Source organism: Phytophthora sojae (assembly GCF_000149755.1).
Source record: "Phytophthora sojae unplaced genomic scaffold PHYSOscaffold_5, whole genome shotgun sequence".
NCBI classification, from domain to species: Eukaryota; Oomycota; class Peronosporomycetes; order Peronosporales; family Peronosporaceae; genus Phytophthora; species Phytophthora sojae.
In genome coordinates, this window is record NW_009258119.1 from 3,913,738 (window position 1) to 3,934,415 (window position 20,678).

Here is a 20,678-nt window from a genome sequence, read left to right on the forward strand (position 1 = left end):
TTTTCTCAATGTGCGGTCCACTCGCGTTCCAAAAGCCGTCGCTATGGCCACTCCGAGGAAGGAGGAGCGCTACACGACCATCGCGGACGCCGTGGCCGTGGTCGAGACCTTCGCTGAGCAGACGCAGCAGCGCCACGTACGCATCCAGCAACATCAAGCCCGCAGCAAGAACGCAGCAGCAACGTCAGTGCCAGCGCTCGGCTTCTCCTCGCCCGCTGCACTGGAAGACGACAGCAATGCGCCGACCTCCGCGCTCGCCGCAGTCGTGGCCGCCTCGTCCTCGTCCAATGCCGTCGTGCTGGAGTGCGAGAACGCGCCGGCCTGCAAGTGGTTCGTGCGCTTGTCCTTCGTCAAGGGCGAGAAGAAGTGGAAGATCTCGAGCATGAACGTGGAGCACCACAAGAGCAACTGCCTCGAGAGCAAGAGAGCGGTTGCTGCAGTTGCGGCAAGTAGCGACGCAGTGGGCTCTATAGGCTTTACGTCGCCCATGACGACGGACCAGTTGCTGGCCAGCGCCAATGCCAGCGCTGCAGCGGCATTGGCTGCTGCCAGTGGAGCTGGAGGCGAAGCTGCGGCCATGGGCGCGTCCGTGTATGCGGGCATGGTGTTCATGAGCTGGAAAGAGGCGATCGCAGCTATTCGCACTCTAGGACATCACATGGGACGCAGAGTGATGGCGGAGAAGGCCACGCAGATGATGTGGCGCGGAAAGAGCGTCATGGCTCGACGGGTTTTGTGTCAGAACCACCGCAATTCCAACTGCGGGTGGATGGTGGTGCTGGACGAAGCCGACGACGGGTCGGACCGCTACACCGTGTTGTCTCTGAGTCTACTGCACTCAAAGGAGTGCCTGGAGACGTGCAATTTCAATGCGCGCAAGAAGGAGACGCCAGCTGCAGTCTCCAAGGCGGACAGTTCTACGGACTCGTTAGGGCTGACGCCGTCTAGTGCGACTATGGTGGTTGACGATGTGTCAAAGTACCAATTGACGCACGATATGCGCTGGAGCACTGGCAAGGAGGCGACGAAGGCGATTAGCGACTTTGCTCTTGTGGTGCAGCGCAAGCGGTCCAAACTGTGCAAGCGCAACAACGGCGGAAGCAACAAGAAGTACGTGTGCTCGGACGAGCAGTGTCTGTGGTTTGTGCAACTCGTCAAAGGCTGGAAGTCCAAGAACTGGAAGATATCGGCCATGAACCTGAAACACTCAGACACTTGCACGGGTGTGGCGAAGCCCACGGCTCGACAGCTTGCCGAGATGCGGTTCTTCCGCCAGGCGGTTATCACGCACTCAAAGTCTTCGGGTAGGTTGCTAACCGACAACTTCTTGATGCACTCCGAGACGGGCATCACGATTCCTCGTGGTATGGCCTACCGTGCACAAAGGTTGGTCGTTGCTACATCTACGGACGACCTTACAGAAAGTTACAAGTTCATCCCGAGCCTGATCGAGTCGTTCGCAAAGAAGAACCCTGGGTCGGTCGTGAGCTACGAGAAGGACGTACAGGGCCACTTCATTCGCGCGTTCATGATGCCGAATGCGTCGACGGCTGTGCTGGCGAACCAGCAACAAATCTGTGGTATCCAGGTGCTGCACTACGATACAGTGAGCTACCAGGGCTGTTTGACGGTACTCGTCACTCGGGACGGCAACTTCGAGTACCAGGCTCTGGCGTTCGCGTTGCTGCCGACAAGTGAAATGGACCACATGAAGTGGTTCCTTAGGCTGGCCAAGCGTGGCGGCGCGCGCTTTGACGGGAATCCCGTATTTTGTTCGCACAGCGAGAACGGCCTTCTACGGGCTTTGGCGCACGACTCACGTCACGCGAAGGTTATGTTCTGCGTGCGAAGCCTACTCGATGAAATGTCACGCGACAAGAACATTCCTGCTCTCGGCCCGCTGGAGGATATGGTGTGGGAGCTGCAGCGACAGGAAACGGAGGAGGCTTTTCTAAAGGTTCTCGGGGATCTCGACGCGCTCAATGCCGCGGCTGCAGCATTTTTGCGTGCTGTTCACCCGAAGAATTGGGCATACCATCTCAATCGATCAGTCAAACTGTATCGCTGGGCCAGTACAGGCGCGGATGAGGCAGTGGTTGGTTCCGATATCCAGCGCAGCGATGAGGCCCCCTTCGATCTCATGTACACGTTCCTGGCTTTCCTCATGGACGGCGTGTACAAGAAGAGTCAAACGGCTTCCAAGCTGCTGGCGGGTGAAGGCCAGTCGCCGTCGTTGCTTACGCCGGGAGCCGACGCGATATACCGACAGGAATTGCAGGATGCGGCCGGGTTCACTGTGCGCAGGTGTGACGAGCAAGTGGCATTCGCGTGGCTGACAGGAGCGCGGCCGAAAATCACCCACCGCATGGACTTGGCGCTGCGTACTTGCACGTGCGGGCAGATGTTCCAACTCGGCTTGCCTTGTCGCCATTTCATCGCGGCTTCAATGCACTTCGCCAACGAGGCGGCGCTGCTGGACAGCTTTGACCCGATCTACAAGGCAACGACATACGCTGGAGTTCATCGCAACCTGCGGATCGAGATTCCTGCTGGCGGCGACTTGCACAAGGACCAGTCGCTGCTCCCAGCGCTACCGGCACGCACCACCAAGTACAAGAAGCGCCCCCGAAGTGCTGGGAGTAGTGCCGCCTCAGCGTCTACCACAGACACGTCCACTGCTGTCATGAGCGGTGTGGCGTCCGCGAGGTCCGTCGCCAGTGAGGACTCTTCCGCCCCGCTAGCCAAAACTCCTCGTCTCGACGAATTCGATACGGACGATGTCAACAGTCTCGGAGAGATTGTGTAATGTTGTGAAAACGTGGTGGGGGGGGGGGGGCATTTTCTACGAGTACGAACATGTCTGTAGCTGTGCTACAGCAAAAAAGAAAAATCAATTAATGTTTTGCAAGACACTGCACGTGCCTTCACTACTTGCTGACGCTGGCCTTGCGCACCACCTTCTTGCCGCCTTCAGTGGCCTTCAACGCGTGTGCGTTCTTGAGCTTCGTCTTGGTGTGCAGCAGCGACTTGCGCTTCAGCGCCATTCTGTGCATGTGCAGCGAGTTCTTGGCTGGCCGTGCACGCACCAGCAGGTCCTGGCCCAGCGGCCTCAAGCCTGAGCCCACCCCCGCAGTGGCAGGGAGCACGCCGGCCAGCGAGATGCCGTAGTTCTTGGCCAGGCAGAACTGCAGGTCGCGCGGCTCCAGCGTCGTGGAGCGTCTGTGCTTGGCCAGTTTTCCGGAGAAGTCCACCACGTCCTTCACGAAGTCTGCCGCCATGTCCAGCAGCAGCTCCTCCACGGCCGGGTGGAAGCAGTACTTGGGGTCGATGGAGCGCAGCAGCTCGCCCAGCTGGCGGTTGGGAGTGAGCGCCCTGTTGGTCGTGCTGGCGCTCGTGAACGAGTTGAAGGGCGGCGCCATCGGCTCGTGGTGGGTGGAAGAGGAGGAGTCGCCCACGGTCATGAGCGAGTTGCTGAGCAGCGCGGACGCCACGCGCGGGCTCGCGAGGCCTCGGCCGGAAGGCGACAGCCCCGCCGGCGACCGCTTCTTCTTATCGCTTGCCATTTTTTGCGAATGATTAAATTCGAAGGTACAACTGCGTGTCCAACTAATAGGGTGGTAATAACAAAAGTAAACTTTGGGGGAAATTGCAATTTGGCCCCTCTACAAAACAAATTCGGTATGTTCATGTTTTCTGGATCTTACATTCACTGGATATATCCAGAGTCCATCCAGGCATGGGGCATGGGGGCTGCAGATTTCGATTTCCTCGGTGCATTCAGGCATTGGGGGGGGGGGTAAAGTGATTTCATTGTGTTAATGGACCAAAGCCAGAGGCGCTCTGGTTACTAGGCAAGGTGCCGAATGGCAGCCCCCAATATTAGCCCACTAACACGTTGAATGGCGCCCCCCCCCGCCAAGGTGATTGTCGCCGTCGAGTGCCGTAGCCGTCGAATGCAAAAGAAATCGTGCTCGTGGCTGGAGTCGTAGTCGTACTTGAGCTCATGATCGTATGCGCTCGTGTCGTAGCCAGAGTCGTTGTGCCGGTAGCCGTGGTTGCGATACACCTACCGGAGCAAAAATACCAGACGCCCGATTTTGCTAAAAAAAAACGAAGCCCAGATGTATTTATCAAAATTACTAAACTGAGCACTCTGCCTCAAGTCTCTCAAGGCCGATCTTCTCCCTTGATACCTCTGTAGGTAGACCCGGAAAAAAACGTATCTATAGTGAAACAAACATTGCAGTGTAGTCTCAGGTGCTCGACAATAGCCTTCTTCATTGCAGCAGTGTAAAATGGAAGGGCCCGCGTCGTTTTCCACCTGCCTTGACCTCCAGACAGGCGAGGGTGACTTGGTGGCGCCCGCGCCGTTGCAGAAATGATCGCGCGCTGAGCGGCCGAGAGTGCAAAAAATACTGGCTTGAAACTGGTGTACAGATATTTCGACGACTCCGCACCCTGAGCAGAGTGATAAACTGATTGAAACGTTGAAAACTTTACTCTCAATCTCGAGGACTGTCCGCCTGAGAGCGCGTTAATCGTTCAACTATTCAGATTTCTTGTCATTGGACAGCTCCGGGCAACTAGCTGACAGCCGGCACCAAGCAGCACGTAACGGTAGCCAGGTACTAGCAAGAAGACTTCGTGCATTCTGCAGCAACCTAATCGAAAGATTCCAACACGAGCGGCAGCAGAGTTATCGTCGAGTCGCAATTCTAACGCAAATAAAGTGTTTGTCACCTGTCGAGTACGCGGTCACTTCCTTCTTCGGTGTGATTTCTAAGCACAACAACAACACCACAAACGCTGTTGTAAGAACTCCAGAACAACCAAACAACAAAGCCAAAACTGCGACGTATGATACTTTTCTCCGGCGCGATCAACACTAGAAGATGAAAGTCACTCTCCTTACACTCATGTGCCTCCGGAAACAAGAAATCACCGACCAGCACATCCGGGTCCATCCAAGCACCTGTTTCAATCATCGTGCTCAGCCATGCTGTGACCTCGCCTGCTTGAAGGCGTCGCAACTCGCTACTAGTGTTTTTGAGCCATTCGCCTCTCTCCCTTCTCCAGGTCCTAAACAGCCAGATCGCGTCGTCACCCACGAGGCCCGCGATGTTCTCTCGAATGAGAACTTGGAGATTGGCGACCCTGCCGTGTGGCTCCATTTGTATTTCAAGCCAATACTGTGTTCCGACGATAGCGCAGTTAACGCTCAGCATTTTGAACAAGACTTGTGGTTGCGGAGGCTTTGCTAGGAAGGCACAAGGGGGAAAGTGAAGCTCGTGAAGCCGAAGTATCATTACGCGGGCAAACATCCATCACTCTGTATTCGACCCACCTGCCCACCTGATTGGTCGAGAGACTACTGAATAGTCCGAGCAATCCACATCGAATATACCGAATTTGTTTTGTTGGGATCCACCCACCTATGGGATAGTATTAGCCAATCACAATTGTGTCTTCAGATTGACAGGGCTTGACTTGTTGAGGGATACACCACTGGTGTGCAGGGGCTAATGTTAACTTGGTATTAATGATATTTTTTCGAATATAATATTGATAATATTCGGTACTAATATTATATGAGGTACCTAATTAGTCGTGCCATGACTATTTACCGTGTACGACCTGAAGGGCGCCTCACCCTGTTTTGAATTTCAGTTTTCTCGGAAACAATTCGTATTTACTGAAAACAAAATATACCACGCAATTCGTATTGCCGAGATCTACCCGAAACTGGTCTCCTTTCTCAATTTAAGGTGAAACTAAAAATAATTTTCAAAACCGATGGAATGATTACCATAGGTGCACGACTATTTAGGTCACACGACTAATTAGGGTGAACGGTGTAGTCAAACCCGATATCAATCAGATATTTCATATATCATTTCAAATCTCACCGAATATCAAATATTTTATATGATATTTCCAGAAGACCTCCGCCTCTTGCCTCTAAGGAGTGCGCTTCCTCCGGTAGGAGTTCTCTCAGCATGGCAATGAACATCACCTAGAGCTTGTGCTAGCAGTCGTGTAAGATATTTTGTTAGCTCGACCCCACGTAAAAATATTACCCACGAATCTCATATTTGAGCTGGATACACTCGATATCTAAACGAGCACGCTGACATGTATTATTGTAGTAGGTCGAGGATTTACAGACAGAACACCAACGTGGGCGCTGGAATGCCCAAAGCCACCGACATATACTATGATAGTGCTGCTTATGTTCTTCTGCTGCTCTCTGGGTAAATCCCAAACTCCCAATGGCCTCCCCGCCCGGTATAGGCAGTCCAGGAAGACCGGTACCCCGATTACTACTCTCCTATGCTAGCGACAAATTTGTCAAACAATGCAGAAGTATTATAATAACACCAGATCGTTCCTTTAAAAGCCTGACCACGCGAATTCAGTCGCAATGCTACAGAGTATATCGACGGCTCCTTGTTGCGAGCCACGGAAGCATGATCCCTATCTACGACGGATTGTTTTGCGACTGATTCGAGGGTACAGCGATCGGTATTTTGCGCAGACATGTCTGACAGCCTGGCTAAGGCTCATGTAGTACTCTAATCACTGGCCTCGTAGCTGTATCCAAATCCAAATAAATACCCGGTCCAAGTATTCAGATACCTTGGTTACCATGTGCTCGTTAACACGTTGTTCTAATACTTGTTAGTATTGCAACGGTTCAAACGTACCAAATAGCTTAAGTGAGTACACAAAGAATGTGACGCTGCGTCAATGGTTTGCCGGATCAACCTGATATTGCCTCAATCTAGCTAACGATTGGCCAAAACTACTAGATATACGCCATCATTTCGTACTTAATGAGATCTTAATATATCATATAATATATCAATATTCAATATTAATGTTATTTTTCCCGAGGCATCAACATATCACATAATATTTTACATATCAAAACCGAAGGTGCTCGATATTATATCAATATCAATATTACCCATTTTCGAGTTAACATTAGCCCATACCGCGAGATATTTTGTTATTTATTCGAAGTGATTCCATGCCGATCTCGGTACTTTTCAGATAACCAGCTCTGCAGTAGTTTGCGATGAGAATGCTATCAAAGTCAACGAGCTCTTGAGCAAATTGACCACTTCTATTGTCAAATGTGCTCGGAGTTATTTGTCGCGGCGCAAGTCATACTCCGCCTGAATCTCTTGCGCGGACTTTCCTGACGTCTCAGAAGATAGAAGATTGCAAGAAGTCAAAAGGCACGTATGCATACCTTTTCAGCGCAACGGAGACGTACGGGTATGAAACGCCGACAATCAAGTTGCACAACCAGTTGATGCCGATGCACAAGGACGACGCCTTTGCATGGATCGAGTCCGGGAACATATCAGCAGTCATGACCCACACGAGCGGACCCAGAGTCACGCCAAACACGATCACGTACAGAGCGGTGAATACAACGGCCAAAACCGCCACGTCCATGATGAAAACCACCGTCATCCCGATCGACATCACGACCATGCCCGCCAACCCCCACAGGATCATGTTGCGGTTGCCGAAGCGGACAGCGAGCACACCCGTGAAAATTGCCGGCCAAACGTTGATGAAGTCGATGATAAGCGTGCCCACGCGTGAGTCTGAAACGCCCGCGTCGGAGAAAATGCAGCCGGAGTAGTAGAACACGGCGTTGATTCCCGAGAGCTGTTGGGCGCACGAAAGCAAGATGGCACCCGCGAGTTGCAGGCGGTAGCGAGGGGCAAACACCGACTCCTTGGTGGGCGGTTCACCAGCAATCCTACCCTCCTCCGAATCGACCAATTTGTTCGACACCGCCAGCCACGACAGCACCGTTCCGACATGCTGTTCACCGTACAGGCGGGCGATCACCAAGCGCGCTTCCTCTCGGCGGTTCTGCGTCAGCAACCACGCTGGACTTTCCACCCTGAGTGAAGGTGCAAATAGCAAGAACAAAACTCCGAGGACGCACGGGAACGCAGCGCCAGCCGTATCCATAGCTGCTTTCCGCGACGACGAAGAAGTAAATGGACGGGAGTACGATGCCGATGGTAACCGAAATCTGCAGCCCCAGACCCAAAGTGTTGCGCATGTGGGGAGGTGACAACTCGTTCACATACGCGCCAATCGTTCCCGTTGCAGTACCGGAAGCCAACCCGGCGATGAACCGCCCCGCAGCAAATGCCCAAATACTGGATAAAGTCGCCTGAGTGAGACCTCCAGCGATCATGAAGATGCAATTGAACAGCAGAACCTTCTTACGCCCGAACTTGTCGCTGAAGTATCTGCAGCACAGAGCCCCGATCATAGCGCCGAAAATCCACGCGTTCACGGCGAAAGTCCACTGGACTTCGAGTGGCCAGGGAACATGAGGCACGTGCCTTTCGTCACCGGACGAGCGTCGCACTCAGACGTTGTGTTGTACCGCGACAGGTTCATTTGTGAAGTAGACCATCCGCTCTGGAACGGTTGCAGCAACGACACCAGGACGCTGGTGTACAAGAGAGCCTTGGGCTTGAGTTGCAACGCAGCAGCCTTAGTGGTGTCGTCAAAGGCTCGAACGTGGATGTTGACGCCCTTGTTGGGGGTGTCAATACCCTCAAAGTACGCCATGTCGGTTCGATTGTGATGCTCGGGCACCATTCGTTTGGTCTTCTAGACAACAGAAACGTTTGCGTTCGTGGCGTAGTGCTGTTGTCTTAGCTGGGTAAGCTGAAAGTGGAAGATCGGCAAAATTGCACGCTTTTTTCGGGGTGATTGATTGATTACTGCGGATTACTCGGGTAGATACAGATCGTGTTGAGGCTTTGAAGTTGTAGCTTGGAGTTGAAGCGGTTGGATGCAAAGCCGAAGGCCGACAGAACCAACCATTACGATTCGGTATCTACATTAGCCCCCCCCTCCCCTACTTAGGTAATAAAAACAAACATTTACAGCAAAACTTGACATACATAAGTACTCTTTGGCAAATTGACGTGCGTGATGCCATCAAACCCCCAGTTGGTAGTACGATAGATACGCTCAAACGGTCAAGCCGGTTGAACTTACAGTTTAATCGCCCGTTAGTGAGCCGTGGTAAGGACCACCCCGTCGATCGTTTGATGTACGATTCCACGTGCGTGCGTTCCTGCTCACCATTCCGTATCGTTGCCAATCCTACCAAAAAATCATTGGCCTAATTTGAGAACTTTTGGCGCCCCCAAATTGAGCTTCAGGTTCAGGTAGGCCGGGCTTGGCAAACAAGCAAACGCGGTTCTCTGTTGTCTACTGTACTGTTTGAATCTCCTGACATCCGCGAATATATTCTTTCTGGTGGGCTATGATTTCCATTTCGTAGCAGTTGTATTTACTATAATATACCCGAAACTTTTAGTCTGATATCGATATCGATTCCAAGGCTTCCCGAAGATCTCACCCACCGGGGCGTAAGCATTTTGCCAGTGACAACAAACGGTATTAATGCCACATGGTAGCGATGAATATTAAAAAAAAAATAGCAGCCTGCAGCACTGAGTGAAATTCTTGTCCACCATATCTTGGGTATGACAGGCAAAACCGTATATTGGTTACGTTTCTTTTTGATTCCGGTTGGCATTAAGGGCGGCGGCTCGCCACATCGACCGACGCTCAACAGATTCGACATCTTCAGTAGCTAGCACTGAGGATCCCTAGCACGCGGTGGCGACCTAATATTGGAAGCGTGACCTTTCTGATATTGCCAAGAAGCTCCCTTTTTTCATCAACCTTCAAAGCCATTGACACTCTATGAGGACTTGCCAGTGGTAGACTTCCAACGACGGCAGCGTCTCTCGCTACTCGTAAAAAACATCGTTTTTTTTACGAGTAGCGCGAGTACCACAATCTTCGTGTTTGGCATTATGCGACAGGAGCTGACGCCAACGTACTTATAACCAATCTGGTAATTGGTTCTGCCCGTCTGCACAAACTTTAGGTTGAGTCAGAACCTTCTTACAACTCGTTTACATATTTTTCTGCGCCATATATTATCAAATGCAATTTTGTATACCTACCGCTATTGCAGCAGAGTGAAAACGGATCGCCATCTTTCTACGAGTGTACTCACGCTTACTATCGTTGGACGGCTATTACCGTCGATTGGGCTATTTATGTTGTGTAGTGGTCCAAGGTATATGTACTTTATTGGGGCGAAGCCCCCCCCTATAATGAAATCGCTCTGTTTTATCGCTCTGATTTGCTTTCTTTCGATGAATTTATGGATACGGCTAGGGAATGGTTTAATGGTTGCCTCTCCCGGGGGCAAAAAAGCAGCAATTTACCTCTGTATAAGATCCTTTCAGGCTCAATGTCCGACGGTTTCGAGTGACTATTCATAGAAGTTCAGGGACTTCGCCTCCAGCAAAGGGTGCGAATGCCATTAAACTGAGGCCCGTCTTTTAAGAGGCTTCTTCCAAATAGGTATCTATGCGCTGTGAGCATTCTAAAGTGGATTTGGCTTAAAACCGCATTATTTTAGCTAAATGAATACTCTGCTTTGCTGAACTATTGACCCTTCTTTAGCGTCGTATTGCACGGATATCGGGGTAAGTGCGCTTGTTGAAGGTCTACTTAGAATAGCTCTGCTGCTTAGCTATTGCTATTGCATGCCGCAGGTTGCTTGCCGTCACCTCACGCATTCGACACGCCTCTTCCAGGACCGCCCTTGGATGCGGCCACGTCGGTTGGTACACTGGGAGCAGGACACACGAGCACAGAGTAAGAGGCACCGGCGACGGCGTGGATTTGGGCGGGCGCCTGACACACGAGCGCGCTCACGAACGCTCTGCGTAGACCCCCCTCCCTCCCAGCCATGCGCGGCAGCCGCAGCGCCTCTGACTACCGCGGCTCCACCTTCGGCTCAGACGCCGTGCTGTTGCAGCAAGACGCGGGCTCGTGACGTGCTGCAGGAGCTGCTACGAGAGACTCACTCCTCTCGCCAGCACCAGAGTCGGGCTGTGTAGTCTGGACGAAGCACGTAGGAAGGCCACTTGCCACTGAGTTGGGAAAACCAAAAGTGAGCGAGTCCAGTAGTGTTGCATCGGGGAAGCCCGCAGGCGAAAACCCCCTTTCGGTACTCAGTGACTACTGCGGCTTACCTTGTAAGCAGCGAAGGAGGACCAACGGTGGTCCTGCCGTTGAAGTCTCGTACTCCCACTTCATACCATGTTGGATGTCAGGCAACATGCACACATGCACTGTGCCACCGGTTCGCCGCTTCGCACAGCAGCAGCATTGACACTTCTTCCATCTCAACGTCTTCCTCTGCTCCGACAGTCTCAACCATCTCCCAGGCTTCGGCCACATCTTCCACGTTCAAGCGGTCTCGCTGGCGCTCGAACTCGGCTGGCCCCAACGCCTTGGTAAACACGTCCGCAACATTGTCAGCACTTGGCACATAAATCACGTCCAGCTCTTTGTCTTGGACGTACTCGTTGACAAAGCGAGCATGCTTCGCTGTGCCGCACTCTCGACGTGTTGCCATTGTTCGCCACGACTGCAATCGTGCTCTGGTTGTCGCAGTAGATTGGTACTTCCGGCCCTTGTTCACCATAGCCCAGCCCCAGCAGGAGCCCTCGAGCCCAAACAACCATCTTACTGCACTCACAGCAGGCGGCAAGCTCAGAACTGCAGGTATCTTTAGTCACGCGCCGTTGCATGTGACTCTTCCACATCCATGCGTTGCCGTGCAGTCGCAGTAGATAGCCCGTTACCGATCGACTTGTGTCTGGGCACGATTGATGATCCGCATCACAAAATGCATCCATCACCGGGAACTCAGAAGTAGCTCTGTACACCAATCCCAGACGCTTGGTCGCAAGTGACCCGCTGTGCCGCTCGATAGTTCTCCAAGGTGTACGCACTAGTGTAGCGCCCAAGAGTTCTCACAGCATTAGCCAGATCGGGACGAGTGCAGATGACCAAATATTACAAGGACCCCACGATCTCACGGTACGGCAACTCTGGGTTGTTGATCTTGCTTTCATCCCTTTCGATCTTCGTGATCTTCTCATGGTGAAATTGCGGCGATCTCACAGGCCCTCGAAGACCCTAAGCCAAACTTCTCGGCCAGTCGCTCAATATATGCTGTCTGTGACAAAGTTAACATCCGCCCCGGTCTGTAGTACACCTCCATGCCAAGTAGATGATGCACTCGCCCAAGTTCCTTCAGCTTGTAGCGCGCTGCAAGCTGCTTCACAACTTCGTCGATGTCAGCAGGTACTCCAGCAAGGATGATGTCATCGACGTACACAGTAAGAAAGATCACTCGGCCGGCACGACGTCTCCAGTACACACCGGCATCGTAGGTGCACTGCATAAACCCGAGTTCAATCAAAACCTTGTGCAGCGTGTCGTTCCATATCTTCGATGCTTGCTTCAGACCATAAAGTCCTTTGCGTAGCCGACAGACGCGATCAGTTCCATCTTCGTAGCCCTCTGGCTGCTCTATGTAGATGACGACGTCAACCAGCTCCCCATTTAGAAACGCGGTGACGAAGTCAATGTGGCGACACTCGAAACTGAGAGACATGGAGATGAGCAGCACTAGCCGCACGGACTCAATGCGAACCACAGGTGAGTACGTGGCCAAGTAGTCCAGGCCATACTTCCGCAGGAATCCGCGAATAGCAAGTCTTGCCTTCAATCTCTCCACATCACCTTTCTCATTTCGTTTTGCCACCAGTACCCACACCAATGTCAGTATGTTGGCTCGATGTCGCCCCTTCCTCTTCTTCGGACGTGCCACGAGCTCCCAGGTTCCATTCGCCACCAGTGCAGCATACTCTTCATCCATCGCCTTACTCCAACATTCTGCGTGCTCAGACGCCATGGCTTCCTGCCGCGACATCGGGTTCAGGATGTTGTTCACAACTCCAATCAGCATACACTGCAACAGGGATAACGCCATCACCCTCGTGCTGGGGCTGTACTTGCTGTTCGGCTTACACTGCCGTCCGAATTGGCGAGGGCCAGTCGGAGACGTGCGCCCTGCAGCACTTGTTGATGCTCCAGCCGTCCCCGTGCGTGTCCACCTTCCTCGCGGGTTGCCACTTGCACCAGCGCCTCCAGTAGCGCTAGATCCAGCTGTCGATCTCCCACTGGTTCCAGCTCGGGTTGCACTGCTCGGCGCGTTTGCATCGGTGCCGGCAGTTCCGGCTCTAGTACATGTAGTCGCACCTCCCGCAGCGCTAGCAGGTCCTGCCCCACTAGTAGTGCGTGCACTCGTAGTCGCGCTCCCACTGCCTCCCGACACTGACGAGCCGCTGCTCGCACCTGAGCAAGAATGCGTGGCCGGGTTTCCAGCAACTCCTGCAGTCCCAGAAGCTCCTCCGTGATCATCGTCATCGTCTCCGTGACCATCACCATCGTCATCAAAAGCATCAAGATACTCCCAGTCATTCTCCTCGCTACTGCTGTCACTCTCGTCGTCGATACCGCTGCTGGGTTCCAGTGCCGGGCGCTTTTCTTTCTCTTCTCCAGCATTCTCAACTGCATGCAAGTCACCAGGACTCTCCGTAATAACGTCCGCAACTGCCACACGTGTGACCAGCATCAGCATAAACGGATTCTCGTCTGGCACAGATGTGGCCTTCCCGTAGTACTGCTTTGCTATCAGACGCTCCCTAGTGAGCACTGGTGTAGTGGGGACTCAAAGGTACCAAGGCAAAGTCGGCAGTGACTGGGGTTTCGCGCCCCGGAGTGACCTGTGAGAGCTTTATTTTCTATTTGCGTGCTCTAACCGGGCATCCATTTCATATTCCCTACTGTGTGTCTTTGGTGGTTGAGGTAGTCACCCCCCCAGATCGAATTGATTGACTACTGTGTGATAGGACTGAATTATATTTTGTATTGTTCCCTCATTCTATGAGGGTGGTGCGCGTAAGTGAGTGTGCATCCAGGGCTGGCCAGTGCCTTGGGTGACGGCTCCGAAGTTGACTGGTGTATAGACCCCCCACCCAAGGGTCTCAAAGAATATGTGGTGGCTGTATATTTTGTGACGTTTAGCTCGGCATTGTATTTCTGTGTGTTGGTTATTCTGAATTACGGATCTGACTGTGGTCCCTTTCATTCGGTCTGACCTTCTGTTCATTCGGTGTGGTATATCCCAGGAACACACCCAGCAGACTTTATTCTGTATCGCAACAACTCAACCCGGTGAAATCCGGTCCGCCAAAGGTAAACGATACCTATAGGGGTTGACACAAGGACACACGCCAAACACCGGACCGCATCAGTGCGATTCGGTGCGTCCAAGCGGTTTCAGGCCTGGGTCATTCAGTGTCCCGTGGGCTGCTTATCGCGTGGACAATCTCTGGTACTCCGAACCCGAATTCATTCGGTCCGGCATAGTGCGCTATACACCCTGGACGATAAAGGCGTTCACCCGCCTCGCCTCATTGCTGCCGTGCAATTAGTCGTCAGCGAGTAGATCACCGGAACGAACACACGACTTGCTGCGTCTCTCACCATGAGAATGACGCACTGCTCGAACGGCCTTGGCACTGAGCGGAACGTCCCATCAATGAACATTTGCGCCCCGGGGTACTGACGCAGCTCCAATAGGCGAGGGTGTGCCCAGCCCAAAATGCGTTGAAGCTCGGAGCCTTTGTAGTAGACGTGATGGTACTGACAAAATACCAGCTGAGTGTCAGTCACGAGTGCTAGGCCAGGGACTTCAACAGCCCCGTGAATGTTCCCCCCGAACCGAGCACGGCGAACCCGGTGGACCCGGCCAGGACTTGGTCGCGCGTCAAACCTTGGATTACAGTGTTTGGGTTTCGCTGGTAGAACTCCGTGTTCACTTCTTCGCGCCGTGCGACCCTGGAAAGTCAACGCGACCCGATCTATCTTGAGCTCCAATTGTCGCATCACATCCGTTATCGGACGAGGAACGATGACGTTGTCCCGGCAGCTATGGGGCACGAAGTTGACGTAATTCCCAAGTTGAAGCTCGAAGGCCACACTGCCTCGGCAACCCGTTCGCCGGTAGATGCTGCAGCGGTACATAATGCGGACCCTCGTGTACTGAAATCTGTCAAGCTGGATAACCGTACGGTGCCTTGGTGTCGTCTCTTTGCTGGAGGAGCTTGACGAACCTTGCTCGACATCTTCAACATCACTGTCCGACGGATCGCCTCTGGCTCCGCCAACTTCACCATGGTCACCAGCAGGATTACCCCCAGGTCGATCAGCGCGACCGTGAACTTCAACTTCATATCTCGGAGTACCCGCATCGGTCGCTTCGTCTTCTTCGACAACGCGTGGATCCGGGGTTGGCCTCGCGGTCGGAGTTCTCGTCGCGTGGAGTGTCATCGAACTTTCACAGCTCTTCCGCGTAGCCGTTGCTGCCTTCGGAGGACGTGCCGTCGTTCATCGCTGCGCGAGTTGGAAACGTGGAGTGTGCTTGGTCTGGGGCATGATGGAAATTTGTGAATGAGAGCCGATCCTCTTTGAGTCTAGCCGGTCGTTGTATAAAACCTGAGGAGTTTTGCAACGCAAAGGCTGGGATTGTGCACGACGATCAGTTGAAGCAGTTGTTTGGTTGCAGTACCTTTGAAATTGCACATCTCATACAGCTTTTTGTATGAACATCTTGGATTCGCGCCTATTATAATACCGGAAACGGTCGAACTTTTCGCCATTATTGCAGCTTTTCATACTGCTCCTTCCCACGAAGTGTCCATTCTCCCTTTTGTTGCTAACATTCTAGTCTCTTCACTTCAACTTGCCACAGTTGTAGTTATTCTCCGTGAACCAAGGTGAATATGCTAGGCTTCAAAGCGAATTCTCATTCACGGAAGTCTAATGCAGATAGCCAACCGTATAGCGCACACCGCCGATGCATAACGAATAACCCACACTGCAATAGATTATGCCTATTTGGCACGGTCGGCGACACATGTAGTATAGAAATCGCGGTACTCTGATCATCCTACTCACCTATCCAAAGCAAATTGATACACACGCTGTGCTTCTTACTTGCCATGGAGTCTATTTATTCACGTAAACCAAAACGAGCTCCAGAAATGATCCTGTATTGTGCTCTTTCGATAGTTGAATGAGAACTAAAGCAACCAAACTTATCAATTTTGGACATCCCATAAGAACAGATTTCGTTCGCTTTAGGCTTTAGGCATACTAGCACCACAAGCAAGAATACAATATACATAACAATAATCACAGGATATAACAAGTATAGAAGAATTCCGAGTGGGCCCCTTCATAGAAATATCTCCTAAACAAATAGGTTGACTTTTTGGTGGGTCCCCTATTTGGAGTCGAGACCCAAAAGAGGACCAGGCCTACCGGTGACCCATCCCGCGCTCTTCCGATGGTAGCATCAAACCTCTTCAAGCGATCGCATCTACGCCTAAGTCATCACAGGTTTGCTTCAAGGCTGCACAGCGGTCTCTCTGCAACTCTCCCGTTCCTTCTGGAACATGTCCAATGTCATATTTGCTGAAAGCAGAGTTCCCTCATCCCTCTGCAACTTCTCGTTCGGCGCTTCAACCATCGTTAACTTGTTTAATTTCTCTGTCGTTCTCTACTTCCAACTTCTCGTTTAATGTTTCCAATTGCTGTTTCACTGTTTTCCGCTTCCTTCGAAATCTGGTCTGCACTAGTCTGCAGATCCGCTAACGACTGCTCCAGCGCATCAGCTCGTGTCTTGTGTGCTTGGTCTTGTTGATGAAGTTACTCCATGTCGGATTCTTTTGTCATTCATTTCTTCCTGCACTCTTCACGTTGCTTTTCGCTCTTTGCCAGCACTGCTTCCGAGGTAACTTACGTCGCATTAGCTTGAGCATCCGCATGCCCCCCCCCTTAAGCTTCACGTGATTCTCGCCTTTCGCCTTCGCGAGCCGTCAAATCGGCCAAGCTTCCTGTGCACGATTTAAATCGAGGCCACGAAGCAATCTCGCATAGTCAAGTGTTTTTGCGCCTCTTCCTACCGCGCACCGTTCCGCATAAAAGCTTGTATTGGGGGTGGGTTTGGTGTCCTTGTAGGCCTGGTTTACTGGTGATTTTGGCTCGGCGAGGCGGCGGCATATGAATATTGCTATGGTACTATCCCACACAACAGACCTGCTTGCGACAAAGATGTGTCCTGTGACGCGGTGTCGACCCCTAAATTCGGGTGAATGCACCTGAACCTAGGAAGTCCCAATGATGTGGAGATTGGTGATACTGGATGATTTGGAGTCTCCTATAAAAACAAGGGTAATGTCTGCGAATGGACGCTGAATCCCGGAAGATAGATCAATGTGGGCGAGTTGATCCCGTTCCATGAAGTGCAACGGAATGCGAGCGATCATCCCCAGTATATCTAAGTACGGCGGAACTCAACTCTGGCTCACAACCTGGGAGCTGAGGCACTTCTCAGATTCCCCGTTGTTTTCCCGGAATAACGATTCCCAGACTTCGCGTTCCCAGACTTACCTCCCACAAAATTCCAAGAACGACCTCGGCTTGAGGCGTTCCGAGGCTCCAAACCCAAGAACACTTGGTTTCACTATGGCATCTTCCAAGATCCTAGGTGTACCCAACAACTCCGAGAAGGTATCCAGTTTGGCGACCCTTCAAGGCCAGACCACTCCGCAGAAAGATCGCAGTCTCCGAAGAGTCGCTAAGGAAAGATTTTGTCTGCATGTGACCTTTAACCAAACAGAGTTCGTTTTGCTTCGAAGGGCACAAGTGCTTCTTTCACAGCCTGGAAGGCCGTTCTCCACGACAAAATTCAAAGTACTTTAGGTAAGTGATCCACTGCTTCGGCCTGGAGGTGATCATATCTATTCCATATCTGTATATTTGGCGGATTGCAGACCGTCTTTGTTGTATATTTGCGGTCTATTGGGCCTGTGTCGAACTGAAGAAGTTGGCGACAGGGTAGATCGTTTCCTCTCTCCGAGAGGTGGTGCGCGTCCCCAAGATTGATCAAGTGTCTTGGATTTGGACCAGTTGACTTGTATTTTGGCCTTAGCCTTGGGCCTAGAGAAAGAAGAGAGGGCAAAGGAGTATTTGTGTGATTGTATAACGTGTATAACTCTATTTGGGTTGGATTGTTCTAGCGTTAGCCCGGCGTAGCTGTCTGATTCACGGGGTCGATACTAACCTCCTGGTGAAAAGAACCGCTACCCAAGGGATACACATCGTGCGCCTGACCAACAGCGTGTACTGGACAACACACACCCTGTGCCAGCCGAGACGGATCCAAAGCTCTGGTAGCCTGAGGTCTGTCAAGGAGGGCCTATAACTGTTTTCTGGGAGAAAACACCGCATCGCCTCGTCACAGCCCTCTCTATTAAGTAGAGAAAGTGCAGTCTATTCATAAGACGTTTAAATGTATTGTGGTTTGCATACGTTTTGGCACTTCGGTCTGAAACTCGTACGACTTATCGAGCACGACTTATCTATAAATCGTACTCGAGTACGAATTGCTATAAGTCGTGGATGGTCAATGAGCACTAAGTAGTGCACAAACACCATCTCCTGCATGATTTAGCCCATCCAGCATGGATTAGCATCCGTTTGACGCTTTCGAAAGTGCCAATTCCGAGCCAAATCGGGCTCGAAGCACGCCTTTAGCAACTTGCATTCAAAGCCTCCATGATTTACCACTAAGTACGAACACTAACTAATGCACTAACTAGGAGGGTGCACTGGATGCAAAGCACAATAGGCTCAAACTCTACATCGTTTCACTGGGCGATGTGTGCACTTACCATGCCGAAAAGTCACATTCGCTCAAAGAACACAGTTGCGCCTGTAAACATGTTTTACAGGTGGCGTCCTGATTAATATTGCGTAAGAAACGCGAAACGCTTGGAATCATCATTAGCTTTTCCCGAACCACTTCCACCATGAAGACTATCCTTTTTGTTGGGATCAACAAGAGGAATACAACAAACGAAGCATGTGCAGTCATGAAATATTCGCAGATTTCGGCACATTTTCGCTCGATGTTTAAAGCAAAAGGGGTCTTTAGTAGGGCCATTGTGCTGGGTCGTGCTCCTCCGAACAAGAATGGTTGATAACCCAACAAATCCGGCAAAGCATTATTTTCTCGCGCAGAAAAGGCTTTAGTGAGTCGTAGATAGTTGCGTCGTCCAACTGATTGGCCCTCGCGTACGAAGCTTGAGATGCTACGCCACTTTGGCAACGCTGAAGCATTCGCTGGGATTCACCACTTTGGCCGCCAAAGCCCGGCGATTCTTGTTCAGTTTCACGGCTGTTGTGGCTACAAATGTCCCGTAGACTACTTCTCGGTCCCACCAAAGTATGATGCATGTTTTTTGGGACATAGTTTAGACTACACTCAGAAGTATAAAAAAGTAGACCCGCATTCGAATCCTTATTAGCTGGTTGTTTTGCTGGTATTTTTAGAGTTCCATAACGTGAGTTGTCAAGCAAATAACAGCAAAATCATCACACCCATTACTAAGGTACCAAGGGTTTTGTTCCCGTAGTTTTACTCCTATTTAGTGATATTCATCGTGAGTTTTACGGCGGCTTTGCATGAATTTGGGGATCTTCCAGCCCGGAAAAGATCCAATGAAATAGTGCCGTACACTGCGTTTTGGACCCCTTATAAAGTGAGGTTTTACTTCAGGTTAAGGTAACATGCGAAATATCAGGGAATCGTTTTAGCCAATAGAATTTCTGTACGGTTTTGCTTTCGGAATTACTCATCCCATCCTCCAAAACAAACAATCGCTTTATTGATTTAGACCCGTTCTTATTTCCCCAGTCTCACGTCCCGGGACGTCATTCTGTATTACTATTGGCTGATGGTTTAGTGCATAAGAGTGGACACCGTCCCAAAATCGTCCCGCTCCCAAGTTTTTTTCGCGCTATGGGAGCTGGGACGGTTGGTGTGCACAGTGCACTCCGGCAAGCAAGGCGACAAAGATGGAGGAGCTTGACCGCATTGAGCGGGCAATGGAAGAGAACATGGGGTGGGGCACCAAAGCGCTACGGAGCGAGTGCAGGCGACTGAAAGCTACGCCCACGGCCCAAAATAAGGCCAACTACCTGGTTGCTTTACGCGCCAGCCTCGTTGTGGCAGGCACGATCGAGGATACGGGCGTCGTGCAGGACCCCTTCCTCGGAGCCGATGTTCTGCGGAAGGCAGTTGTGGAGTAGCGCCCTCGCAGAAATCTCGCGAATGCGATCTCGCACAAACTCGGCGCGTCTGGATAGCGGTCGCGCCGAGCAAATTATTCCCGGTTGTTGGAGTAGCGTATCTTCGAAATACAGACCCAAGTCTTCGCAGGCTTCGGAGTTGGGGGGTTCTTGTGTTGGCGCTTGTTCCTTGTCGTAGGGCGTCGAGCCTTGGGCGTGCGGCGTTATCGGGCCTACACGGGGGGTCTTGTGCACGGCGGTTATCAGGCCAGTGCGGTCCTTAGCCTAGGCAGCGCGTTATCGGGCGCCCACCTAAACGGTATACGTTTAACGTGCCTTTGTTCCAGCACGGGTCTGTGGGGGGTGAGCACCCGAACCAGCAAACGACGGGGGGCCGCGATATCGAGGCGGCTCTACTTGCCGGCGTTTGGTGGTTCCCCTGGAACCTCGGAGAAGACGGGAGGTCTTTGTGGTTCAGAGAAATTTCGGGACTGAGTCCTTACCCTATCCTATGCCCTAGCTACTGGCTACTCCGTACTACTGCT

At 51.8% G+C, this 20,678-nt stretch overlaps 5 protein-coding genes across 5 annotated transcripts; 2 read left to right on the plus strand and 3 right to left on the minus strand.

Annotated features, from left to right (window-relative positions):
- Positions 1-2,407: 2,407 nt before the first annotated feature.
- On the plus strand, positions 2,408-2,593 carry PHYSODRAFT_380306 (hypothetical protein; the record flags this gene model as incomplete). The annotated part of the gene is made up of 1 exon (XM_009531011.1): positions 2,408-2,593. A coding segment is annotated over one exon (186 nt), but the record flags the coding sequence as incomplete, so codon positions are not given.
- A 334-nt stretch (positions 2,594-2,927) lies between these two features.
- Positions 2,928-3,461, minus strand: PHYSODRAFT_507618 (hypothetical protein; the record flags this gene model as incomplete). The annotated part of the gene is made up of 1 exon (XM_009531012.1): positions 2,928-3,461. The coding sequence occupies one exon, from the start codon at positions 3,459-3,461 to the stop codon at positions 2,928-2,930; it is 534 nt and encodes a 177-aa protein (XP_009529307.1).
- A 3,748-nt stretch (positions 3,462-7,209) lies between these two features.
- On the minus strand, positions 7,210-8,610 carry PHYSODRAFT_263342 (hypothetical protein; the record flags this gene model as incomplete). The annotated part of the gene is made up of 3 exons (XM_009531013.1): positions 7,210-7,893; positions 7,970-8,282; positions 8,330-8,610. The coding sequence occupies 3 exons, from the start codon at positions 8,608-8,610 to the stop codon at positions 7,210-7,212; spliced, it is 1,278 nt and encodes a 425-aa protein (XP_009529308.1).
- Positions 8,611-12,921: 4,311 nt separating this feature from the next.
- PHYSODRAFT_302053 (hypothetical protein) lies at positions 12,922-15,327 on the minus strand (the record flags this gene model as incomplete). Its single annotated transcript, XM_009531014.1, is given in 3 exon segments — positions 12,922-13,172; positions 13,192-13,545; positions 15,111-15,327. The coding sequence occupies 3 exon segments, from the start codon at positions 15,325-15,327 to the stop codon at positions 12,922-12,924; spliced, it is 822 nt and encodes a 273-aa protein (XP_009529309.1).
- A 4,593-nt stretch (positions 15,328-19,920) lies between these two features.
- Positions 19,921-20,154, plus strand: PHYSODRAFT_505842 (hypothetical protein; the record flags this gene model as incomplete). The annotated part of the gene is made up of 1 exon (XM_009531015.1): positions 19,921-20,154. One exon carries the CDS (start codon positions 19,921-19,923, stop codon positions 20,152-20,154), a length of 234 nt encoding a protein of 77 aa, XP_009529310.1.
- Positions 20,155-20,678: the final 524 nt, after the last annotated feature.